The sequence below is a fragment of the Macadamia integrifolia genome, chromosome 14, assembly GCF_013358625.1.
Source record: "Macadamia integrifolia cultivar HAES 741 chromosome 14, SCU_Mint_v3, whole genome shotgun sequence".
In the NCBI taxonomy this organism is placed as follows: Eukaryota; Viridiplantae; Streptophyta; class Magnoliopsida; order Proteales; family Proteaceae; genus Macadamia; species Macadamia integrifolia.
This window is the reverse complement of record NC_056570.1, coordinates 21,417,322-21,444,842: the sequence shown is the minus strand read 5'-3', so window position 1 is coordinate 21,444,842 and position 27,521 is coordinate 21,417,322. Positions and strand designations below refer to the sequence as shown.

Here is a 27,521-nt window from a genome sequence, read left to right as displayed (position 1 = left end):
TTTCAAAGAATAAATATGTGACACTGATTACAAGCAATAACAGAGTGTACATATGCCATCCTGGTCTAACCATTTCTGTACTCCCTGAGGCACACAATTAAGGTTAAAAACCCACTATTGTACAACTAATAAAATACAAATTGAGATAAATTACATTGATACTCATCTTTGGATCTGTTCAGAAGCTGGGTTGCTAGTGGTTGATGATGCTGCCGTCCGGCCATTGGGTATCCCATTATCTACAGGAGCTGTAACTCCCCACTTTCCCTCAGACTCTGCAGGCTCTATTACCTTCACAGATCCGTCAATTAACCCAACAGCCAATTGATTTGGCTCTTGAGGGTGTGCCGCAACAACAAGGGGGTATACAGTGTTGCTGCAACAAAAACACCACATATTTCAATGGTGCAGATTGCATAACCAAAGAAAAGGTACAGAGTCAGTTGAACCAAAGGAAATGGTCATAAGATTTTTCATAAGATTAAATAGAGATGTTCATGGTGACAACAAATGATAAGGTACAAGGGCAGACAAAAGAGCTGCTCTTACTTCTTCTGACTGCCATCTGTACCAAAATTCAACACTAACACTGAAGGCAAGATTTCTTGTCAACTGGATAAACAAAGACGCTGATTGTAGGGGATAACATAGGACAAGAATAGCCAGAGTACTAATTATTCAAGCTTTCATACTGATCAATCAAATGACCACTCGAAAAAATTGCAGTCTGGTGATATCCATTAATCATTCATAAACTTTGACAGAAGCATTCAACAAAACTAGAATACCAAGAACAAAGAACCATGGAAGAATGAGGGTAGGCAAGATGGCCCAACTGACCTGCTTGACACTGTTTGGGACAGATATACCGACGGAGCAATACGACATCTTAATCTCAGGCCATCAGCATCGAAAACACCAATATTGCCATCACAAAAAGTAGCATAAACAAGCTGACTGTTGCAGGAGTATGCTGCACAAGAAATGGGTGCAGGAAGTACATCTTGTGGCACCCACTGCAAAGACAGGCCAGTAAGAATGTGTTATCTGTCATATCTATCACACACAGAGAGACACATGTTGAGAGAAGCTTCCCACCTGTCGAATGCGGTCCATCTTGGAGGCTTCATATATTGCAAGTTGTGTTTCATGAGATACCAATAGGCGGACTTGATCAGAGTGAAACTGTACTCGAGTGTCACCAATAGGAGCCTTTCCTGCAGGCAGTTGGATTGAAATCGATTTCCGCTTCTCCCATGTATCAGTGTTCCAGATGCAAAGCTGCACACAAGAAATGTTAGACTAGTACAATCTAATGCATCAATTGGCAACTGTCCTCTCTCTCCCTTTAGTTATCAAAATGGACTTTGGCAATTTATCTATATAAGTTTCCTATTCTAAACAACAATAGAAGTACAATCAACAGGTACATGGGATTGACTCGGACCCAATTGCATGCGCCTACATGGAAAACGATCAAGACAGAAGTTGTATATAAATATACAAACAAAATTATGATAAAGGAAATGCCCACGAAGGGAAGATATGGCGGACAAAAATAACTCATTACATGGGCCAGGAAGATAGAACAAGAGAACAAATACGACAAACAAAAACTCATCAAGTCGGTGTAAACAACCAACAGGGAAAAAAATATATATTTCTTCTACTTTTATGCTGAAAGCTCCACAAGCACCTAAAAAATATGCACAACAGAAAAATGTAGAAAATGATCCTATATGACCAAGATCAATCTCATGCACAAACATGGACCACAATTTATAATTATAATGATGTCATATCTATCCAAAAATGAATAATGATGTCAATAAAATGGCAAAAGAACAAAAGGGGCTCATTGAAGAATTGTAGCATTCCAAATAAATAGGCAAACCATTATGATGGCACCAAACTGTTGGCGGAAACCCAATCGCGCAGCGGATGGGATCAGATTGTGATCTCTTGCGTTCGAAATCATTGTACAAACAAAAAATAATTAGTTGGGAATGAAACGTTTTACCTTAGAACTGCAAGTGAAGTTCCTCCTCCTGATAATAGGTTTTCAACAATCGAGCAATGCAAGGAATCGATTTCTTTAACCCCTTTAATGAATCGGAATCTCCAATACTTTAACACACACTTTCGCTCTCTATTTAGGGTTAGGGTTTCACAAATCCTTTCTCTCAATAACACAAATAAGGAGAGGGAGAGAGAAGACAAACAAATTGGGAGGGGAAAGCCAAAAACGTATGTCCTCTCCCCCTTTTGCTTGCTTTAATAAAGTAACCCATAAAGAATCCCCAGGTTAGGGATTGGTTGCCTTGTTTGACTGGGATTCAACTTTCCTTGTGTGTGTGTACTAGATATCCAATTCTAAGATTGCTATTAAATAGTGAAAAGGTAGAATCATAAAGGGATTCTATCTTTACCATTATGGGAGACAATATAATCCAATTATATCTTATTCAATTCCCAAAAAAAAAGAAAATTAACTGTTTAATATTCCCAAATTTTGTCATGCATAATTAAAACCTTTAATTTGCATATAAGGTTCTCCACTTTTTCAATATCACATAATAAGCTATAGGGCATGTAATTTAATACTGCCTTAACCCCAACTCATTGTACATGTTTGTTCAGAGATTCTATGATCGTGAATTGTGATCGGATACCAAAAAATATTTTAAATAAAATATTATTTTTCATATCAGAAAATAATTTCATAAACAATTTACAAAAATGACACTGGTACCAGATTTTTGTTCGATCAAGTACAGCCATTCTCTCATCGATATTCTCCAATTAAGGGCAGTGGATCCCATGTTGACAATCTCTTTCATTAACAACGTGGGACCATGTGTCCAGCATACCGATATATAGTCCGTTGGACGTCAACCATTGGTTTACCAAAACACGTGATACAACACTGCAACAAATAGGATCTCTTAGGTCAAAGGTCAAGCGACGGGTACGAATCTCGTCCTCACACAACTGACAGTAGTACATACAAGATTCTTACCAGCTTCTTTTCTATATACACACAATATGTGTACTTACATTTATGTATCGGGATCACATCCCTGGTGACATACAATGTAACGAACATGTGAACAGGATGTCCAGTCCCATCCCTAGACGAGAATAATTTTGGGTGAAAACCCATGGAACAAATTACAAGCCCAATAAATAAATGTCATGCATAAATGAAAATAACAGTCTTATTAATAAACCGGGTTTGATGGACATACATATCCAACACAAACCCCCAAAACAGATTGTCAAAGAACCGCTTTGTTTGGCAAGCTATGACCTTGGCTTAGGTATAGATTGATAAGAATTTTCCCTTTCATTTTACTGAATTATTAGATAGTGTTCAGAGATGAAGTAGGACAAGATGTTCTTTTTAATGAATTATCTCTCTTCGACTTGCCCAAATATCACCTATGCAACTGGGGTAATGAGTTAGTTTATGCATTCCCCTAAGAGTAGGCACTTGAATGTTGTGTATCTTATCCTCATTGACTTGAGATACACCCTAATAAAAGGACTATTATATGTTTGGCACAACCATATGAGGATAGAGGGCTGCATTGATGCAGATTGGGCTCGGTTATTTTCTGACAAACAGTCTACATCATGATATTGTACATTTTTGGGAGGTAACTTGGTCACATGGAGAAACAAAAAACAATATTTTGTAGCCCGATCTAATGCAGAGGCAGAGTTCAGGGCTATGGCTCATGGAGTGTATGAACTCCTATGATTGAGAAGGCTGGTTCAAGAGTTGGGATATAATACCAAAGCACCTATGAGACTGTGATAAAAGAGCTGCCACAAGTATAGCACACAATCTTGTGCAACATGACAAAAAAAATTAGGTGGACCGACACTTCATCAAGAAGAAGATCGACCGTGGCTACATTTGTATAATTGTATTTGATGTGGATCAAAGCTTGAAGAAGAAGAGTAAAACAAGAGTCAGAAAACACTGGTTACGTGAACAGTACAGTAACACGAGTCACTGTTCCCGTGAACAATACTTTTGGGTCGAAATCTTCTATTTTTTAGTTTCCTATTTAGTTTACTTTAATTAGTTTCTATTTTCTTAGTGAGATTGTTAGTTTTCTATTTTATTAGTCAAAGAAGTTTCTATTTTGTAACTTAGGTTAGTTTCATTTTTGAAATTAGCTGCTAGTTTCTAATTTTGTTAAGCTTGGTTAGTAAGTTAGACACAAATTATAAAATCGTACTTCAGTCCATTAGTTTCTTTTTTTTGTTATTTCTTTGTGTCCAATTTTTGCAAGGCTTATTTAAAACACATTGATCATAATGAAAATGGAGATTGAAGTTGATAAAAATTGAGTGTTTACTCATGGCTGAGATAGCTATTACCTTAAGGAGTGAGATACCCAAAACCAGAGGCCTGAGATGCCAATTCCCTAATTCTTCCACCCTTCTCAACTCTCCATCAATTTTATTTATTTTCTTTCTTTTTTAATTTTATTTTTTTTTGCTGTGAGAGAGTGTTTGAGTGATCATTACAAGCTTGTTGAAGTTCAGAAGTTCCATCAAAGGGCCAATTGAATGCCTCTAGCTGCTAATACTGCAGAACATCCATAAAGTTTCCTTTTTCATGCTTCAAGCATAACTTCCCAACTAGCCATCAGTTGAGGCTTATCTTTCGAAGAATATTTGTGCATTACATAAGGGATCTTTGCTCCAAATTTGAGGTTCACCAGAGGCTGAAATCTCAAGATATCGAAAGTTGTCAAATTTTCCTAATTCATGTCAACAACATAACTCTCAATTTAACCATTGGAGTTGGCTCATCTTTTGAGGTCTTGTTAACCCATCTAGGACCTTCATTTACTCCAAGTTTCAGCTCCATCTAAGCTACAAGTCATGAGTTCTCGAATTTCTCCCTATTCAGCCAGATTTTAAGATCCTGCCTGGGATTGGGATCACTTGTGATTCTAGTTCTACACTAGTATTCCTTCTGTGAAGACAAACAATCAATTGACTGCATCGTCACCAAGGGGCTCATCCCTCATCAGATTAATGCCATTTTACGCAAGCTGGGAACATAGGACATTTATTCTCCAATTTGATGGGGAGTGTTAGATTTAGTAATAAGAATAGTTTGGACACTAGTTTAGTATCTTGTTGTCTTATGTTGTAATTTTACTTTTTTTACATGTTACATCCCTATGGAGGTGTATGTAATTCTCAATTCATGTTAGTAAATCAAATAGGGGAGAAGAATATTTTCTCTCCCACATTCGGTTGCACATCTCCTTCTCTCTTCTTCTCCTCTCTTCTCTTCCCCTCATCTTCTCTTCTTCTCTTCTCACCTTTTACCTTCACTCCTCTCCTCTCTTGAATCAATTCTTGCTCCATTTCCAACTAAACTAAGTGCAAAGATTAGACATAAGAAGAAATTCAAAAACCAAAGAGATGCAACTGAGCTTATTATGAACTTGAAGCCCAACTCATCTTTAAGAATGAGAACAGCTACAAGTTTGGAAAAGAAATCCCAGACCTGAGAATACAAGTGACAGAGCTAAATCAAGAATCGTGTGACCTGCGTGAACTTAAAGAAAGAATAGTCAAGCTGAATGAAATCTTGAAAAGTCAAAGGCCCGCTCACATTAAGATTGGGTAGGCTTTGTTGAAGGAGCATGTTCAACTAAGGCAAGGAATATAGATGAATGCAGCGACCAAAGAGTAGGGCAAGGGCACAGCTGAGAATCCTGTGAGGATTGAGAAGAAAAGAACCCATCCAATATAAGTGAAAAAAGAAAGAAAGGTGAACCATGATGACTACAGCAAGGTCACTCATCAGAGGCAAAGGAGGTACATGGTTCACACAATATGGTAAAGGCCACAACCCAAGTTCAATTCTTATATTCCAGGTAGTTGCTTTACATGCAATGGGTATGGTCATGGAGATTTAGACTGCAAGGACAATGCAGGGCCAAGGGCTGTCCAAGAAGAAAACATGTTTCACCTCTTATGGAGCATTTCGTGGAATACTTTGCATACCACATGTACGGGAAAATTGCAAGAAACTGTAGAAGGGTGTCTCCATAGAAGCATTGTCAAGGAAGAATACATCGGAATCATGGAGCTAGACAAGACAAGAAAATTTCTGAAAGGCAACCGCAACAAAAGCCCAAATAGAAACCTCAAGCAGTCAGTCTATATGAAAAGAGGTCATAGCAGAGCAAGATACATATATATCTACTTCTACCCAATCATTACGCAAGGAGGCTTGTAATTGTCCTCAAAATAAATTGGGTGTGGGAACACATCCCAATCATTGAAGTGCGCAGAAGCGCATACTGAAAGGGGGAGCTTGTTCATCTGTTACATCTTTTACTCCTGTATGGACTAGGGGGGAGTTTATTTTGTGCCCTTTGGTATTATTGTCAAAAGGGGAGAGAGCATATGAAATATGAAGACTATGATGTTCAGGGAGATTCTATAGAGTGTATTCATGTGTTGATGCAGGCTGTGTTTCTGAAAGCATGTGGAATGCAGTTTGTATTGCCAACAATTGCAAAGGTAGAGATTATCGAGCAAGGTGTTGTGTGTGTTGTCAACACCTTCAGTTGGTCAACACATCACTAAATAACGCATTGTTGGTGTGGAAGAGGAATAATGACCAGCTGTGAAGAAGAGCAGATGGGTTCAGCTGTTTTGAGAACTTCGGCAGATTAGACGAGTCCGACACTCAATATGTTCTGTTCGATGGTAAAATCTAACACCATGAGGCAGTAGATTGGTCTTTGGAGCCTGACATATAAAATTCTATCACCAACTTTTGTTTTTGGGTATTTTGGAAGAAGTTCATACCTTGAACTGTTGAATGTGGCCAAATATTCATCAATATATGTTGTTGGAGTGACATGGTAACCCCCAAAACCGTATTCCAGCAGTGTGTAGAAGAAGGTGGCAAAAATAAGCCAAAATGTGGGTTTCCCTTCTTCCCGAAGAGAAAAGGGGCAAAACAGGCGAAATAGCTCAAGTTAGGTCGTAATTTCGACCAAGCACATACGAAATATAAATACCCTGTTGCACCGTATCGATGAAATGATACAATAGAGGGTCAAAATTTTGGCAAAACACTGAACTTCAACTGAAACACTATCGATTCTCTGAGTCATATTGTATTTCAACTTGGCCAATTCAAAATCTCTGAAATTTCAGCGATATATAGCCGAGTTTTCAAACTATGATCCAGACACACCCATGAGTGAAAGGACAAACATTTAAGTCTCCTCCAGATGTGGCTTATGTTGCACCAGGAGTTCTACTGGAGTTCTCTAGACAGAGAATTAAGCACGATGAATCTTCATTATCTCAACTGATTGCAATTTTGTTACCAAGAGAAATTACTTCAAGACATAGACAAATGCCTAATAATAAAAAAGTACTATATATAAATTTTACAACTAAGAATACGTGTTACATGCAAGTAGCTAGGCACGCAACAGATGGAAAAAAAAGAAGAAAAGGGGACAGCGTAATTTTCCTGTTATATACATGGTTATCAAAACTTCACAGCAAGTAGGGTATGGGCAAGAGCCCATTTAATGAAGTCAGGAAAATTAAGTACTTCTCAACCTAGAATCACCACATGGAATTCAAAATATATTCAAGCATTCCCACAGATGCTTGGTACACAACTCAATAATAAGATCCATCACGTTTGCAATTTAATTTATTTGACAGTTGGATAACATTAAGAGGGAATGGAATGCATAGCCCCAACCCAAATATTTTTTTTTTGGGGGGGGGGGGGAGAGGTGCTGAGGCAAAAAGGAAAGTTTTAAGCAACATAACAACAGTTCAAGAAACAAATTATATTTAACAACTGGTTAGCCTGATATGTATATGACATGATACACACATTAGCAGGCGGTCCATACGCAAAACTTACTTGAGCATCAGCTCCAGAGGAAATCAGTATGTTAAGGTTGGTGGAAAAAGCCAAACCAGTTATACGCTTGTTGTGACCTTTCAATTTTGTCTTCACCTGACAATAAAACAATTTATTACCTCCACGTGATAAGGGTTCACGATCTCACTATAAGCCTTTTCAGAGGGTCTGGGCTAATTACCTCATCCACCCTAACATTATAAATGTGGATCGTAGAATCCTCCATTCCAATTGCTATTATATTATTATCTTGTGGATGAAATGCTAAGAAGGTTGATGTAGGTGGAGGGGGCATGAATGTTGTCATCACCTGCAAGCCAATACAATTCCATTCCCCATCACATGAAAAGGTTTCAACATTGACAGAGGTTGCAGCAAAAATACAAACACAATATCTAAAACATACAGAATTACCTTGAAAGTCATCATGTTGAAAAGTGAAACTTTCCCCCCACGAGCGGACATTACATATGAGTCATTCTTTGAGAGTGCTATGCATGGGACTCCTTCAGGTTTGGCATCTGAGACATCATTAGTCATAAGAAGACCACTGCTTGGTTGCCAATGCTGCGGAGCAACACTTGCTGTGGCCTTTAACCCTCATTGGTTCAGATTTCTCTTCTGCTAAAAATATCAAGAAAATCTATCTTGGAACACAAAATAATAAATATGTATAGGTCAATTACCTTGCCACTTGGATTTTGTTCACTGCGGCCCCACTTCCATAGTTTTTGAATCCCATTTGACCCAAGAGCCAAAATGCCAACACCAGAATTTGTGTAAAGAAGACGTGCAACCTAGATAAAATGGGACAATTAATCAATTAGGTAGTTGATATATGTGATATGTGGGAAAAAATTGGAAAAGATTTAAGAATGGCACACCTTGCATGCAGGATCTGCATTCTCAGACATGGTAACTACTCGGCATTGACCATGATCCACAATTTCAGTCAACTCCCACAGTTTGGTTTTTTCAGATATGTCATCCGAAGACCTTGACTTTTCTATGCATCTAGACGTAAGATCAACCCCATTCTTCAGAAATTATTTGGTAACATTATATGAATGCACATAAATAAAAAAAAGTTAGTAGGTCATAAAAGCAAACTCTCTAGATAAAAGCTACAAATTAAATCTAGCTTAAGAACCAACAAGACAGGTAGAAACTAATACTACTCTGATCTAATCAAGCAGGCTTGGCATAAGGCTTATCGAGCCTGGCCATATTTGTCAGTCCCAGACATGATGTGTCATCAAAAAAATAAATAAAAATTTACATTAGAGCATCTGTCCTACATACAAGCATATTACTAGGCCTTGCAGGAGAGCTTCTCTCTAAGCGATCCAGTCGTGTCATATTTGTATTGATATTACTAACAACAGCAGCACTAGAAACCTGAACCACAAAACCAGAATATAAGAGAAGAGGATCGGTCAATCACACATGACAAAGACATCTGATGTTGATGATGAGAATGATAAAAAGGATGATCACAACCTTAACTGGAGCAGGTTCAATTGGTGCTCTCAGTGCTTCAAAGGACTGGTTTTCAAATGCTCTCAAACATCCGAGACCATCAGCATTTGCTAGTATCTTGAAGCCATTATCTGCTGTGGTAACAGCAAGAAGATTTCCTTCCTTGTTGAATCTCAAGCGAGGCAGACTCTGAAGCAATCACAGCAACAATGCATGGGTCTGATTTAAAAATGAGGTCATTTACAAGTGGATAATAAAAGAAAATTAAAACAATACCTACCGGGAGTCCACCCCCAGCATCTGTGCTTGTGAGAATGTTTACATTGTCCACATCCCAAAACTTTATCTGATGATCTTCACCAGCAGCCAAAAAGTGATTTTGTGTTGTGTCAAACTGTACAACACCATTTGATTTCTTTCTAAATCCAAGATAAGTTCTCTTTATTGCTCCTTCACTTTCATTCCATTCAACCAGGAAAGAATCACCATCTTTACTCGTTCCACAAGAGAACAATCTGAAAAAACGGCTCAACTGTGAGTTATCTACTATCTACTGCATCATATGCATCATAGAATGCTCCTATGCATGTTTCTATATCCAAATAAAATTTTAATATTCCCAAGTTTTGAACTTTCACTCATCTTACCTACTTCCATCAGCACTATAAAGCATTGTAGTGCACCCATGTCCAGGAGCATCATAGTCAACTCTGGAGCCCACATTGTCATAAAGCCAAGCCTTGATTTTCCCATCAATAGCAGTTGAGAAAATAAACTGCAAATTTTAAACAGAAAGCATAAATGTCACTGTGACATGTCTCCTAGTTTCTAGATCAAGTAGTTCCATAGCCAATAGTTGAGCACAATCTTTACTATATATTGTAAATCACATAGGTTTTATCTGGAAATATTTGATGGTTTATCAAGATCAGAGTTACATGACAAAACACTGGATTGAACCCTTAGGCAAGAATCGAGGACATAAGATGGGGGCCAACAGGCCAAATAAGGTTCGCAATGAAAAAAAAAAGAATAATAATAGGGCAAAGGTTTCTGAACAGCTAAATGGCCCAATTATGCTAGACGCGCTCAATTGGGTGAAATTTTTGAATTGGATCGTGCTACTTTGAAATCCGATGGTGTTTTTCGTAGCAGTCCAAGGGGTTGGTTTACTTTTGGGCATGTTTCTTTTGCTTTGCTGTTCTTTTTTGGACACATTTGGCATGGTGCTAGAACCTTCCCCTTATTTTTTACTACACCTTCTACGTATTCCACTATCGCTTCCACTGTCTAAACAGCATCTTTCATCTTCCTCGTTGACAAAGTAGAACCCACTGGGCTGCCTCAGTCTGCCAAATGTTGTAAATAAGAAGCTGGTGGTGATTCTATAGTTCAATCTACTCCTTCCCCCATTTTGAAGATCAAATGGAACCCAAATTTCTGTAGACGGGTTTGCTAAATGGTTCCTGCCTACAAGTCAGTTTCAGCAAAAACAGAGTTTGCGAAGGGGCAAAATAAAGCTTTGAAAATATAGGGACAAACAAGATGAATGGACACATATGAGAGGCTATTTGATCGAACCCAAGTCTGAAATTTAATACACGGTTAATCCATAAGGTGTATAACTAATCCAACAGTCAGTTGGCCAATCCAACTGTCAACATGGCTCAAAAATGGTTGACTAGCTTATCAACGCGGGGCCATGAAAACAAACTTTTCCCTAATAATAATGATGATGATCTTATAACTAAATTTCTGAAAACATAGGAGCGAAAACTTTTCTGAATATTCCATTTATCAAGCAATAGAATTGAATGAATGAATGAATCCTTTTGCACCTGAAACAAACCATAGCCCATAATGCCACTATTGTTTCATAAATAACTTTGGCATTTCCAATATATTGACATAGTGGAATTACAGTTTGATAATTGCAACTCTGGGAGGGGGGGCAAGTGGGAGAACTGCTCAAAAAATTTTAACACGTTGCATAAAGCTTGATCATGCCAACTGTGGTAGAGCATCAATTGGAAGACACACCTTTGTCATTTATGCTAGTAAAATTTACTTAAACACCCAATAGGTTTTAGTCAAACTGTAAGACCACAGTAATTTCTCTAATAATTTGGTCCCCATCATAAGAAGACTTGTAAGTATAAAATTTTACCTTGACATTAAGATATTTTATGACATCATAATAACTCAGCAAAAAAGAGAGATGAGCATATTCTGTTACACCCGTGCCCAAAATCCCGACCAAATTTAAACTTTTGGACATAGGTAATGCAACCCGGGTGACAACCACTAGTAACTTGTGGACTTGCCCGAGCTTTAATAGTAAAATGCACCAAGGGGTGGGGCCTACATACTGGAAACACCTTAGAAAGGTCCCGTTCAACTTAAATATCCATTTCCACATAGGGACCAATTCGGATTTCATCAGTGAAAACCTCCAGTGAGTTATACCAGTCAAAATCGGGTTATTTGGCTATGGGGCCTGATCCCTCGCACCCGCGTAACTCAAACCCAATCCCAAGGATAGAACAACATAATTATAAATAGATTAATATATTGAGACACCCCAAGGTGGGCCCGTTATCTCAAATTATAGTTTAAACTAGTAAAGGGTAGAAACCTATTATTTTTCCAAACGACCCTTAGTTAACTTAAGTGACTCTATATAGAAGTCCTTACCTAGTCTTTTCATTCCTACTAAACTAAAAGCAAGACAAAGGGAGAAAGGAGACGACGAAGAAGAAGAAGAAGGGAAAGAGCAAGGGAGGGGGAGGAAGAAGAGGGGAGCAAAGGGAGCATCTACCCATTTAAAGTAAACCATATCTCTCTCCCTACCTTACAGGAAGTAGTCTCTCTCTCTCTCTCTCTTCATTTCCACTCTTTCTTAAGCTAGGTAAGAGAAACTCCAATTGATTCTCACCTCCTCACTCACTAAAACTACTAATTAGGAGGGGGGATTTGATGTTGGGGACTTGCTTTAGCAAGATCAATGGTTCCATTTGAACCTATGAGCCTTCCTTTAAGAAATCCCCACTTTAAACCCCAATTTGGGCAACACAAAACCTAGAAACGGGAAAATTTCTTAAAACCCACCTTCCCTCTTGTCAAGGCTACAAATTGGGATAGGGGTCTAGTCTAGGAAGCTTACCCTAGCAAGATTGATGGATCAATTTCGGTCTATGAATTCTCCTTCATGATTTTCCCACTTAAAATCCCCAATTTGGGTAACTAAACCCTAGAAATGGTGGGATTTTCTCAAACCCTCTACATCCCACCATTCAAACCCAAAATTGGGTTGGGGAAAATGAAATTAAATATATATAGTGGTTTAGGGTGACCACATAAGCCATTAATGGTCACCACATATACCTTCAACCGAAATCCCCAAATATAGCTTAGTCGCGACTTGAACTTTGGGGAATTTGGGTGTATGTGTAAACCTATCTTAACTAATCTATTAATTACACTTAAACTAAGCTAATTGAGGTAGGTGAACATCCCCCACATATAAATTAGCCATGTATTCATAAAACCCCAATTTGAGAACGATTTCAAAGAAAAAGGGAAATAGGGAATGAAGCTAGAACATGTGCTTGGAGTCTCATTTCTCTATGAATGATTTATTCTCTTGAAAATCTTATGTATCCTAGGAGTAGAACCAAGAAGTGAATCCTAGGAGTAGAACCAAGAAGTGACGAGACAACGCGGCGTGAGGCCATCGGCTGTCCATCATCACCTAGGACTCGAGGTGAGAGGATTTTGTGTTATTTTATAGAATGTTTATAACATGTCATCCATACGTGCATTCATGGTAGTTGCATGTTAAAATTGTTTCCTGATTAAATATTAAATTGTGGATGTTGATGATATTCTTATCTATAACATGATGTTTGCATATTATAAACTTGTTCTATTTGGTGAATGTGATATTGTATAATGGTATGATGGTGTGTGTATAAGTATAACTATCATATAGAATGTGGCACGTTAGAATGCACTGAGCTAGGAGAATAACCACCTTGGTGCTACAACCCTTGCCAATAGGGGTTAAGGTATTGGCTATCCTACAGCTCGGGCAACCAAAGGGGTTCTCCGAATCGGACCGGACTGGACCAGACCGGGGCTGTAGAGTGGGATTATTGATAAGGGGTTTGCCGTGACCTAAGGGGTTCTCCAGACTGGCACATGCAGGCTACTATCTCACAACTATGTTATAGTAGCACCAACACCAATATGGACTTAGAATGTGTTGGGCTAGGAAAATAACTCGGGTGCTACAACCCTTGCCAATAGGGGTTTATGTATTGACTATCCCACAGCACAGCATGAAGACCTGAAGGGACCAGGACCGTGACTGTCCTACAGCTCAGATGACCCAAAGGGGTTCTCCGGATCGAGACCGTGGCTGTAGGGTGAGATTATTCATTAGGGGTTTTTGCGAGTAGCCGAAGGGGTTCTCCGGACCAGAACTTGCAGGCTTCTGACTCACAACTAGCATATATCACCGGAAGGCCGAAGGGGTTCTCCGGACCGATGAATCAAGGATATCCCCTATGTTACAGTAGCACTAATACCCATTTTGGACTTAGAATTTGTTGCTTAGGATTGCTTGTTAATAACCGGATCATGTCATTGCATTCTTCTAATTTCATTAATATTGTTGTGGTTGAGCATTTATATTTGTCTCTATTTTTATGGAATGTTGTGATTGTTTGTGTGTACCCCTCACTAGGCTTTGTGGAAGCTCACCTCCTTTGTTGCCCCCTTTTTAGATGTGGATTCAGGGAAGCCTTCAGAGACTATGGTTGAGGAGCCATCCCTCTATAGAGGTGACCTCTGGGACGAGGAGCTGGTCATGCACGAGGATGGTTGTGTATGCAACGATTGTGCTTTCAGAGCACGCTGAGGATGAGAGTGTCATCTTCCCTTTTGATTATTTTGTTTACATATCAGATGTAGCCTTAGGGGCATAACTATAATTTATATTCCGCTGCGAAAACATTTGGTAAATACGGTAAATATTATTAGACTTTACTAGTTATGTATTGATGGGGACATCAGCCCAAGCTTTAGGGTATACCAGAGGAGGCAGCACAGAGAACCATTCAACCTGGACTCTATTTGGTTGGATGGTTAAGAATCAGATTGGGGCCCACCATTGGAGAGCCACGTAGGAACTCAAGCAGCTGTATATGGGCCCCACTAGCAGTCAACGCAAGGAAGAGCACTCCTTACCTATTTTATGTTTTTCTATTAGGAAATAAATCTGTTTTAATTAAGTAGTATTTTTATTTCCCTAAAGAGGTTAGGACTCCTTACGTATTTTGTAGATTCTGTTTTCTTTTTTATTATTTCTCTTATTTGTTTCCTAAAGTATAGAACTCTTTATTTAGCAGATTCTGTTTGGATCTTTTCCTTTTCTTAGAAGTTTATTTTATAAGTACATTGTAAGGCCAATGGCCAAAGGTTCTAATTAATGAATGAAGATTATTGAAGGAAAAACAGCCCCTAAGCCCCCCCTATGAATTCTCTCTCGCTGCGCTCTCCCTCTTCTCATCTCTCACTCTGGGTCTTCCTCTGTTTCTCGCCTCCTTTCTCTCTCACGGCTCTCTCTCCCATTCTCCTTCTCCCTTTCTCGTCCTTCATCCCTCTCTTTTCTGTTTTCTGTCTTTCCTGTTGCTACTGCCCTATTGCAGAAATTGTTTACCATCATTAGAGATTATCTCCATCGAGAAAACCCCCAACTGCGTTGCTGCTGGAACTTCACCAACAATCGGGACTGCTATTCTTTATTAAGTAGGTTGGACTGCAACTCTTTATTTTGGAGGACCTCGAATTCTTCTCTTCTCCTTAGACTTCAGACATCAAGAAGGTAAGTAAAGAACCCCCCTATTCCACATTCATTGGCCGCCCATTACCTCCATTAGTCCCCACTGAAATCTGAACATATACCTTTTCTTTTAAGCCGATATTTATTGTTTTCCTAAAGAAACTTCTGTTGTTTTACCTTTCATTAGTTGGTTGATTTTAGGCATTGTTTGGTTTACTTAGTTTGCTTAATGTCTTGATTGACTCGTGCTAAACTTAACACACAGTTGCTGCCATGTTCCCTACCCCATACTCCCACTTGAAGCTTGAGTGAGTTTATGTGCTTTTATGCTCAAACTATTATTGTTCATTGCTACGTTATTCATTAATTTCACTTTACTTGCATGTCAATATTGTTTGCTGAGTTTCTCTTACCCTGTCCAACCCAAGTCCCTTGAGTTTACCCTACCTGGTTAGTTAAACTTGTAGAAAAACTAGTCACCTAGGAATCCCCTACACCATCTTGGTATCAGAGCATGGTTTTGTCTAGGTTTAGGATAATTAGGTACTGTTGTCCCTTGTTTACATATCTTACCTTCTGAGGTTTAGTCTCCGTCACAACCTGTCCATAGTCGAGTCTGAGCTAAGAGAGTGTTACTATAGATTAGAGGACACCCTTTTCTTTCTTAAGTTGGTGGGAACAAATAGCATTGGGCGATATTCCCTCCAAAAGCACATACTTGAGAGGGACATTTATGACCTCAAGGTTGGAAGGGCTAACTACTTGTCTCAATTGGAGATTCTGGGTAGACCTTGAGTCTTTCGTGACAACCGTACCTTGGCTGCCCATCTCTTTATGTCCACTCATAGTGGTAGAGCATACCAGGATATGTCTGACCCTCCTAGCACCTCAGTCCAATTTGAGAAACTGGTTGAATTCATGAAAGCCGTCCAAACCATACAGGAAACACAAGCTGCCCATCTCCAAGCCCTTACCGATAAGTTGGCTGCCCTCGAGACAAGTGCCCAAAACCCAGATGGACAGCAAGGCCATAACACAACTGGCACTAAACCTAGGGGTAAAGGCCCTAACCTTGAGGAAGTAAACGAGAATAACCAGACTGATGGTTATGACCAGATAGGGTATAACTTCCAAGGCCTAGGTCGTGGTAGGGATCGGGGTAGAGGTCGAGGGCCACAGCCAAGACGCCAAACCCAATATGGAGATGATGAGGGTTATGAACATCATGATAGGGGCTTTGATGTCAGACGAATGATTAAGGTAGATGCCCCTACCTACGATTGTTAGATTGATGCTAGGATCCTTCTGGATTGGATCAAGCAGATGGATAGGTACTTCGATTTCTATGATATGCTAGAGGAAGTCCGCTACCGATTTGCTAAGTTCAAGCTTATTGGAGTTGTCCAGGACTTCTGGACAGACCTAGAGTACCAGGAGGACCACCTAGGACTTGAGCCAATCACCACCTGGGTAGAAATGCAAGAGTGGGTCAAGAGGGTATTTTTGCCTATCACTTATAAGCTCCAGTTGTTGAATAAAATGAATACCCTGAAGCAAGGAAAGTTGTCTGTGACCGAATACATGAGCAAGTTTAATGAATTGAAAATTAAAAGCCGTATTTGGGAGGATGTTGAGCATACACCATCCAGATTCCTTACGAGGCTCAACTCCGAAATTCAGTCTCGTATGGCACCTCACCTGGTGCGAGACGTTCCACAGGCCTTCAGGATAGCCCTTGAGGTGGAATCCTCTATGAGAACTTATTCTCAGAGGAAGAACTTCAAAGCTGGGGAGTCCCAATTTAGAAAACCACCCCAATGCTCAACTAGATTCCCAAAACCCCCTGCTGCACCATAGCGTCAATTTAACAACAAGGGTAAAGGAATTTTGGGAGAAGCACCCAAGAGTAGTGGGCAACAACAGTGCTTCAAGTGTCGCGAGTTTGGTCACTTCTCTAGAGAGTATCCCAATAGGAATCTTTATGTGGGAGAGCAGACCCTTGAAGAATGTGACCAAAAGGGTTTTCAGGACCATAAGTATGAGGACCATAGACCAGATGAGACCATATCTGATGAGGACACCGAGGAGGCCGGTGACCTCAAGCTTGGCATTGTGCAATGCATGGTCTCACAACCTAAGAGTAGCGATGATTGACGGCAAACTAATATTTTCATCACTTACACATGTCATCAAGGTAAGAACTGCTGCGTTGCCATAGACAGTAGGAGTTGCATGAATGTGGTCACCAAGAGCGTTGTTGCTCGAATGGGCCTCAAACCTGAACCCCAACCCAAGCCTTACAAGGTTGCTTGGGTTGATCAGTCCACCATTCCCGTTAATCTGAGGTGTTTAATTCCCCTACACTTCGCAGGATATAAGGATCGAGTGCGGTGTGATGTCCTAGAGATGGATGTTGCTCACATCATCCTCAGTAGACCCTGGTTATATGACTGGGATGTGACAAATTAAGGGAAGTCCAACACCTATGTCTTTGAGTTCAAAGGGAAGAAAATTAGACTGACCCCCAGTGCCCCTAAGGAAGTTAGGGTTCCAAAACACAAGGGAAGTACATCCAAACACAACCCCACCAAAACACTCAACATTTTAAATCAACAATTTGAAGGAGAGTGTCAAGAGTCAGGGGTGATTTATGCTCTAGTTGCCATACAGAGTAATACCGATAGGTTATGCTTATTCACTGAGGCTCCTAGAGAAGTGCGACCCTTGTTGAGGAAATTCGAGAGGTTATTCCCTGAGGAACTACCTGATGAGTTATTGCCTATACATGACGTTCAGCACAATATTGACTTAATTCCAGGATCCTCTATCCCAAACTTACCCCATTACCGAATGAATCCCAAAGAACACGCCGAACTCAAAAGGAAAGTGGATGAACTGTTGCAGAAGGGATTCATTAGGGAAAGCCTTATCCCGTGTGATGTACCTGCCTTACTCACACCAAAGAAATATGGCACCTGGCGTATGTGTGTTGATAGTAGGGCCATCAATAAGATCACCATCAAGTATAGGTTCCCTACCCCTAGGTTTAATGACATGTTGGATATGATGGTCAACTCTTCAATCTTTCCGAAGATTGATCTCAAGAGCGGGTACCACTAGATTAAGGTTAGGCCTGGAGATGAGTGGAAGACAGCCTTCAATACGACGGATGGCCTCTTTGAGTGGTTAGTCATGCCTTTTGGCTTGTCAAATGCACCTAGCACCTTCATGAGGATAATGAATCAAGTGCTTCAACCATTCATTGGCAAGTTCTTAGTGGTTTACTTTGATGACATCCTCATCTATAGTAAGACCCCATCTTCCCACTTGGATCACTTACAGAAGATTTTTCATGTACTCTTACAAGAGAAACTCTATATCAACCTCAAGAAGTGCACCTTCATGAGTGATCAAGTCATCTTCCTAAGATTTGTTGTGTCAACTCAGAGAGTATCTGCTAACCCTGAGAAAGTGAGCGATTGTAGAGTGGCCTGAGCCAACTAATATCCATGAGGTACGAAGCTTTCATGGCTTAGTCACTTTCTACAGGAGGTTCATTTACCGGTTTAGTTCCATTGTCTCCTATCACCGATTGCATTACAAAGGAGTTTCAATGGTCTAAGAGTGTTACGAAGGCCTTTAATGAGATTAAAAAGCTTATAACTGAAGCTCCAGAAGCTCCAGTCTTGCGCCTCCCGGATTTTTTTAAGGTCTTCGAAGTGAATTGCGATGCATCTGGTATTAGAATAAGTGGTGTCCTAGGACAAGAGGGCCACCCTGTTGCCTATTTTAGTGAGAAGCTTAATGAAGCTAGGCAACGATATTCCACATACGACAAGGAATTCTATGCGGTTGTCCAATCATTCCGCTATTGACAACATTACCTTTTACCGTAAGAATTTGTCCTATTCTCTTACCACCACGCTCTAAAATACCTGAGTGCCCAAAAGAAACTTAACCAGAGACCTGCCAAGTGGGTTGAGTTTCTCTAAGAGTACACTTTTGTACTCAAGCACAGACCTGGTGTCGAGAATACTGTTGCAGATGCACTTAGTCGGGTGAACATGTTCCTTAGTCACACCAATGCTAGGAGTTGGGCTAGGGTTACTCCAGGCAATGAGTGTAGAGGTTGTAAGGTTCAAGCGAGTTAAGGACCAATACTCCACCTGTCCTGATTTTAGTGAGCCGTTCACTTCCTTGAGTGAAGGCAACCCGGTCAACCGCTCGGATTACCTACTCAGGGAGGGCTTCATTTTTAAAGGAAGCAAATTGTGTATTCCTAGGACTTCACTCTGAGATTTCTTGATCTGGGAATTGCATGCTGGGGAAGTCGTTGGCCATTTCGGTCGAGATAAGACCATCACCCTCGTTGAGGACCGATTTTTTTGGCCAGGACTGAAGAGGGATGTTGCTAGAGTTGTGAGTCAGTGTAGGACATGCCAAACTGCCAAAAAAACAAAAGCAAAACACAGGTTTGTACACTCCCCTACCCGTTCCCCATTCCCCTTGGCAGGACCTTAGCATGGACTTCATGTTTGGTCTACCAAAAACTTCGAGAGGCCATGATTCTATTTATGTGATTGTGGACCGCTTCTCGAAGATGGCCCATTTCATCCCATGCTCTAAGACCTCTGATGCATCCATAGTAGCCAGACTTTTCTTTAATGAGGTTGTCAAGTACCATGGGTTGCCCCTCACCATAGTGTCCGTTAGGGATGTTAAGTTCACCAATCATTTTTTAAGGACCCTATGGTGGATGATGGGCACGAAGCTCCCTTTCTCCTCCACTTTCCACCCTCAGACCGAGGTTGTCAATAGGAGTTTAGGGAATTTATTGTGAATTTATTGTGTTGTCTCATAGGAGAATACCTTACCAGTTGGGATCGAGTACTTAGTCAGGCTGAGTTTGCATATAATAGTTCTAAGAACCATACCACTGGTCTGTCCCCCTTTGAGATATGTTCAGGATACCAACCCCGGGCACCCATAGACCTTATCCCAGTTGTGTCTAGTTCCAGGACCTCCCAGTCAGCCGAGTCTTTTGCTCAGCATATACATAATTTGTATGCAGGTATAAGAAGACAGATAGCATTGAGCAATGATCAATATAAGTCAAAGGAAGATGTGCACAGAAGGCTACAAGAGTTTCAAGAGGGCGATATGATGATGGTTAGAATTAAGCCGCAACGTTTTGTTAGGGAAAAGCGAGCAAACTACATGCTCGTAGCACAAGTCCTTTCAAGGTACTTTAGAGGATAGGTGCCAATGCTTATGTCCTTAATCTATCAGCTAGTATGGAAATCAGTAATATTTTCAATGTGAAAGATCTTGTCCCATACCATGGTGCCTCTACCATTACCCTCTTTTACCTTGATGACCTTGAGGACTTCCCTTTCACCCTTGATGATACTACTGAACCAACCTAACCACTTCCCCCCAGCTTCCTTACCACTTGTACCTAAGGTCATGAGGAGAACTGAAGAAGTTGAAGAAATCATTGATGAGAGGATTGTATCCACACACACACACAGGAGGTTTTAGAGAGTTCTTGGTAAAATGGCGAGGACGTCCGGAAATTGACAACACTTGGATCACAGTGCAAGAAATCCATCAACTGAACCCGGATCTGCTTAAGCATCACATGAGTCTTAATTCACCGGTGGTGAATTCTTTCAAGCCGGGGAGAGTTAATGGGGACATCAGCCCAAGCTTTAGGGTTTACCAGAGGAGGCGGCACAGAGAACCATCCAACCTGGACTCTATTTGGTTGGATGGTTAAGATCAGATTGGGGCCCACCATTGGAGAGCCACGCAAAAACTTTAGCAGCAGTATATGGGCCCCATTAGCAGTTAATGCAAGGAAGAGGACTCCTTACCCATTTTATGTTTTTCTGTTATGAAATAAATTTGTTTTAATTAAGTAGTATTTTTATTTCCCTAAAGGGTTAGGACTCCTTACGTATTTTGCAGATTTTGTTTTCTTTTTTTATTATTTCTCTTATTTGTTTCCTAAAGTATAGAACTCTTTATTTAGCAGATTCTGTTTGGATCTTTTCCTTTTCTTAGAAGTTTATTTTATAAGTACATTATAAGGCCAATAGCCAAAGGTTCTAATTAATGAATGAAGATTATTGAAGGCAAAACAGCCCCCAAGCCCCCCTACGAATTCTCTCTCGCTGCCCTCCCCCTCTTCTCATCTCTCACTCAGGGTCTCCCTTTGTTTCTCGCCTCCTCTCTCTCTCTCATGGCTCTCTCTCCCATTTTCCTTCTCCCTGTCTCGTCCTTCATCCCTCTCTTTTCTGTTTTCTGTCTTTCTTGTTGCTGCCGCCCTATTGCAGAAATTGTTCACCATCATTAGAGATTATCTCCATCGAGAAAACCCCCAACTGGATTGCTGCTGGAACTTCACCAACAATCGGGACTGCTGTTCTTTATCAAGTAGGTTGGACTGCAACTCTTTATTTTGGAGGACCTCGAGTTCTTCTCTTCTCCTCAAACTTCAGACAGCAAGAAGGTAAGTAAAGAACCCCCCTGTTCTACATTCATTGGCCGCCCATTACCTCCATTAGTCCCCATTGAAATCTGAACATATACTTTTTATTTTAAGCCGATATTTATTGTTTTCCTAAAGAAACTTCTGTTGTTTTACCTTTCATTAGTTGGTTGATTTTAGGCATTGTTTGGTTTACTTAGTTTGCTTATTGTCTTGATTGACTCGTGCTAAACTTAACACATAGTTGCTGCCATGTTTCCTACCCCATACTCCCACCTAAAGCTTGAGTGAGTTTATGTGCTTTTATGCTCAGACTATTATTGTTCATTGCTACATTATTCATTAATCTCACTTTACTTGCATGTCAATCTTGTTTGCTGAGTTTCTCTTACCCTGTCCAACCCAAGTCCCTTGAGTTTACCCTACTTGGTTAGTTAATCTTGTAGAAAAACTAGTCACCTAGGAATCCCCTACATCATGTAAATTTGACTATTATTATTATCTTGTGATCGTAAAATCATTTCATAATTTTATGCACTTAAGTATTGCATCGTGGATCCTGGATGGATTGTGGACACATGTGCGTGTCCATGTCACCAGCCTTCAGGTGAGTGGAGGCGGGGTGTGACATATTCCACTCCAAGGGGCAGCATTATCTTCACAAAGACAAGTAGCCACATGAGTGTTTGAACCAAGTAGTGTCTATGGGTTGCAAGGGTCACTCCTTTTTTATTTATTATTTAAAGTGCATCCCGTGTTGTTCCCATTATCCACTAGGGTTAGGATAATTAACCTAATCCTATGTCCATATATTAGAAGCAACTGCATTTATATGAACGGATGGTAGCACCAGTAGGTGACAAGATGAATTGAATTTAATTCAACCATTATTTATTCTTTTACTTTAAACAAGTAAATTGAGAAGGTCTAGTAATATGAAACAGCAGCAGTGAATAAACAAATGGTGAGCGAGTGCTAGTTAAAGGCTCTCAAAGGACAAAGAGAACTTGGACCAGCCATCTAGACTTCAGCTAAGGGAATATCTTGTCCTAGATAAGTGGAATAGTGGACCTTTAAAGAGGATCTCTTTATATATTTATGGAAACTTTATTGACAAAATGAATAACATAAATCGAAATGCTGTTAAATGTGCATTACCAAATTAAAGAAGGAATTTACCTGAATGTTCTCTTTGTGATGAGGGCATACAGAATGAACAGGTGCCTCATGGCCTTCAAAGGTATAAAGCTTTCTTCCACTCAAATCCCAAACCTGTTATCGATTTTTTTTTTATGGGTTCATTTAAAGTAGGTAAATATATTTTATTTAACCAAAGTAAAGCACAAGTACATCTACTTTTTTGCTCTTACCTTTATAAGTTTATCATCTCCACAAGTTACTACACAAAGTTGTTTGTTTGGATGAGAGAATGCTAGATCATTTATACTACCAACATGAGCTTCAATCTGCACGGGAGAAGTTCAGATGGTTCAAGCTACAGTTAACGTTTTTTGTTTTATTGAACAGGTAACAAAAGCTTAAAAGCACACCTCCAACTGTTGGCGGAGATCATTAGGCCCTTGATAAGCATATAAGTGAATCAAATGCTTTGTAAATGCAACCCCTGCAACACAAAATAACAACTGTAAGAAAATACCAACATCAACCTGATTAATAACATCAATGGATCACAAGAACATACCCATCCAATTTCCATCAGGACTCCATGTTACACGAGTGACAGAGATTGATGAATCCTTGACGATAGCAGTCTGGAAGAGACATTCCATTATAGCTTGTAATTTTCAAACAGAAGCACTCTAAATCCTCCAAAGATTGCAAAAACAAGATAACAGTGATGACACCTCTCGCATCTTCAGGTTTACTCCAGAGTTTTGCAAACTCAAAAGGAGGGGGGGGGGGAGGGGAAGTAACATAAATACTGGAGTTTAGCTTCCTAACTCCTATATGGTCACAATCAGTACTAATAAGCACCAATGATGCCATTAAAGTCAAAGTGAACATAAGACTTCACATCCATGGGAAGAACTACGTATACAAGCAGCTCCTCCAAAAAACAAGTAGGCCCAGCGGCCCACTATATTTTAGATTTTTTTTTACTCCAATAACAAGCAAAGATGCAAATAAGAACCTGAAATTGTAATGAACACGTTGACATGTCCCATATCTTGAATGGCTTTGCCACCAGTCTCTTTTGCAACCCAATTTCCCATAAAGTAATTTCTCCATTGCCAGAACCAACTATTCAAACAAAAATCGAGGTCAGATAAGAAAATACGTTGCATGGACATCAAAAAATAACAGATGAGATCCCCTACATGTTCACTAGGAATAGGTGAAGCAGCACAATAGAGAACTATATAGTTCCATACCAAGAAGCAGAGAGTAATGAGAAGGATGGAAATCCATGCTCGTGACATTGGATCCTTGAGGGATGGAACAAGTTACTGTTTGAGGCAGATCATCCAATGACCATGATGTTTGTTGAAGAGGGGCCGGATACGTCGCCTAAATATAAAATATAAGAGTGAGTAGCAATCACATGCTTTGTCAAGGAATAAAACTATAAAAGGTAGCAACAAGAAACTCCGAAGCATAACCATCAGAAGAATTTCACATTATCCCAGAGTTGCTACTATGAAGGCTCGGAGCTCTTCATTATTACCTCATCAACAGGTTGTGCAGACCTCAAACGTTTCATTAGTTGCTCGTGATCAGTATTCTGGTAATCAACCATACCTAAAGCATTTGGAGGTGTTCTTGGACGCTTAAGAATTGAAACTGTTCATAACACAGAAAATGATGAAATTTTCAGCATATATTCATGCAAACTAGATCACTAAGCTTTTGAATGAAAATTACCAGAATATGGTTGAGCTATATGAAACTGGTTTCACTTTTCTCTTGTTTAATTGGTGAATCACTTGAAACATAAAAGCAGTAACAAATCTGTCATTCTTTCCCACAAACATAACATGCTTGGGAAGTGTGGAACAGATTATTCTCGCCTTGTTCTCTTTTGCTTGTGGAAAAGAGTTGGCATTGAGTCAGTAGAATGGCTGCATCAGTTTTTCAATTTTTTAATATTTCCCTAGAAGATACATAAAGAAGATGGGGAAACTATTGATGAACATAGTTTCCTTTTTCCCTAGTTAAGCCATATTTATAGAACATTTTCTCTTATAAAGTGCACAAAATATTAACTAGTTGTAAAAGCAAACAGAGGAAATAATCCATTCTCATCATTATCATCTCATTCTTAGCTTGGGGAGGGAGGATAAGAAGCAAATTGGTACAGCCTTGATGTGGTAATCATCACAAAATGGACAACAAAAATAATTAAATAACTCATCCCCAATTCCATAGAAAATTGAGCTAGTCTATACAGATTTCTTAGGACTTCGGTTTTGTCATTCAAATTCTGGTGTTACCAATTGCAATAGTAGTAGAATTTTGACCTTGATTTGGTGGAACAGTAATTGACGACGCAGCAACAACAGCCGATTGGACAGATGATGAAGCAGTTGCATTTGCCATCCAGCCTGCCAAGGCATTAGCATTGGCAGCTGCTGCAGCAGGTGGAAAGGGCTGCACCAATAAAACCAGAAAAAAGAAAATCACTTGCACTCTAAACATAAATGCCCTCCATCTAAAAAATAAAATAGAAGAGGCATGATATCATACGCCATGTGATCCAAGTGGTGCATATGTGGCAGGCTTGCCAACTGCTGCAACTGGCAGAGTGACTGGAGTAGGAGCACGAGCCCCATTAGGAGGTGCACATGTATGATCAGTGAATAAGGTCTTAATGTCTGGGTTCGGCCGTGGATTCTTACAGAGCTGGTGCTGCCAGTTCAAACTGCATAATCCATGCATGCAAGCCAGGAGCCAAATTAAAAACGGTCAAACAGAGGAAACCAAATCATCAGTGGAAGTGGAAACATAAGTTCGAACAGGAATCAGGGAAGGCATATGTCTGTGTGTTTCATAGAATTCATTACGATGCAGAACCGTATTAAGAAAGCATAAAAGTTTTTCTAGTCGAGGCAAATAGACAAAAATAAGAATTGTAAGTTGGGATACTAAAGTACCAACACTACCTTTGGTTTATTAGAGTTCGCAACCTTGATGTCTTTAAAGTGGGAAAGACCAGCTTATCTCGGAACAGAGGATTTGCCTCTATCAGTTTTTTAAGCTCTATCAGCATTATGCTACGTGCTGATTTGGTGTCACCATATTTGGATAATTGTTCATTTTCCCTGCATAAAATGCAAAATAAATAATGAAATTTTTATTTTAATTTCACTCTTCTTTTTTCTCATATAGCCAGTTCAAGTTCTATACCATAATCAGGTATTAAGAAATATGAACTGACAGCATGTAAAATACCATTCAGGCAGTAAGAAGACTTAAATTACCTGAAATTATCCAGTGTTAAAAGTTGAGTGATTTCTTTATACAATTCTTCATTAAACGTCGAAAACACTTTCAAATCCTTCACTAGAATCTCTACAGCCTTAGCTCTGTCATGCCTGACACAACAAACGCCAGTGAATTAATAGATTATAAAAGTCAATTATTAAAAAATTTGTAGAAATTATATATTACTAAAAGGAAGAGGAAGCTGCATAAAATCTTACTCACCTATCCAAAGCTTCAAGATACTTCTGCTTTCTAATCTCAAAGAAGATCTTCATGGAGTATCTATTGTCATCTACTTTCGTAAAGCCGGAGAGGTACTTCTCCACTTCATCCCACTCACCAGCCTGTGCTTTCTCTTCAAAGTATTTCATGTTGAAGAAGAAACCCGACTCTTGCTCAAGCCTACCTCAAAACCAAACCAAATCATAGAAGAAACACCGAAGAAAGGAATCAAACATATGAATACATATACACAAATACACAGGGAGAGAGAAGAGATTGACAAAGAAGAAGAAGAAGAAGCAGCTTACTTGTGCACAGACTCCTTAAATTTCTCCTCTTCGAGAAACTGAAGTATAAGAAACACCAATTCTCTGCTTAAAGACGACATTTTCTTCCCCAAACTAAGCTCAATTTTGATTACGCGTTGTGCAATATCCTCTAAAAAGCTCAGACCAAAGAGATCACAAGAACAGGTGGTTACAAGTTAGGGTTTCGATTTGAACAATCAAAACAGAAAAGAATAATGGATAAAATGGATTTTTTTTTTGTTCCAATTGAAAACACAACGTAAAAATGAACTCACAGAAGACTGAAAAGGCTAGATTACACCCAAAACTCGTTGCTTTCATGACAGAAACTGCTCGTAATTCGAGGAAACTACTCTAGGGTTTCTTCTCCCATCTCACAACCAGAGCTCGAAAAAGAAAAAAGCTGCGGAGTAGAAGAAGAGGAAGAAAAGATAAAGAGGAGAGAGATAGAGAGAAGTGACTTTCCTCGCTTTCTTCGATGCGTTTTGCAGGAGTCTTCTTTTTCCACCGACTTATCACTGATAAGCCCTTGTACTTATAATTTGATAAGTCCAGTAACGTATAATTGAGACTAGACTAGAGGCGTGATTCTTTTCCGGAACCGAAGCCACGGACTCAAATCTACCGAATATTCATTATAACGTCCACCACATTTCTGACAATGTCGGGTGAGATTACGTGTCGCTTTCTTAAGTTTCAACTCCTCCTTCGATTTCTCGCGATAATTTTAAAATCATTGAAGTTCCCGAAAGGCAATAATGCAAATCATCATCACTTTCATAAAGTCCC

The 27,521-nt window shown here is 39.7% G+C and overlaps 1 protein-coding gene across 1 annotated transcript; it reads right to left on the bottom strand.

Moving 5' to 3' along the window:
• Nucleotides 1-27,197, bottom strand: LOC122061497 (protein TPR1). Its single transcript, XM_042624771.1, has 26 exons — nt 27,008-27,197; nt 26,733-26,862; nt 26,425-26,604; nt 26,199-26,312; nt 25,881-26,039; nt 25,465-25,639; nt 25,239-25,368; nt 24,446-24,561; nt 24,153-24,288; nt 23,912-24,021; nt 23,462-23,531; nt 23,310-23,383; nt 23,130-23,225; nt 22,939-23,031; nt 10,069-10,196; nt 9,702-9,936; nt 9,443-9,610; nt 9,245-9,340; nt 8,827-8,979; nt 8,629-8,739; nt 8,357-8,533; nt 8,124-8,252; nt 7,943-8,038; nt 1,099-1,281; nt 841-1,016; nt 1-376 (listed from the first exon to the last, which is right to left on the bottom strand). The coding sequence occupies exons 2-26, from the start codon at nt 26,810-26,812 to the stop codon at nt 163-165; spliced, it is 3,399 nt and encodes a 1,132-aa protein (XP_042480705.1). The 5' UTR covers nt 26,813-26,862; nt 27,008-27,197; the 3' UTR covers nt 1-162.
• Between the last annotated feature and the right edge of the window lie 324 nt (nt 27,198-27,521).

Excerpts from the sequence above, each read along its gene's own strand:
- LOC122061497 (XM_042624771.1), bottom strand. The coding sequence starts at position 26,812 with ATGTCGTCTTTAAGCAGAGAATTGGTGTTTCTTATACTTCAGTTTCTC. Across the intron at positions 25,369-25,464 it reads CACCACTTGGATCACATGGC|CCCTTTCCACCTGCTGCAGC; the intron begins GTATGATATCAT and ends TTATTGGTGCAG. Across the intron at positions 24,022-24,152 it reads TCATTACTCTCTGCTTCTTG|TTGGTTCTGGCAATGGAGAA; the intron begins GTATGGAACTAT and ends TTGTTTGAATAG.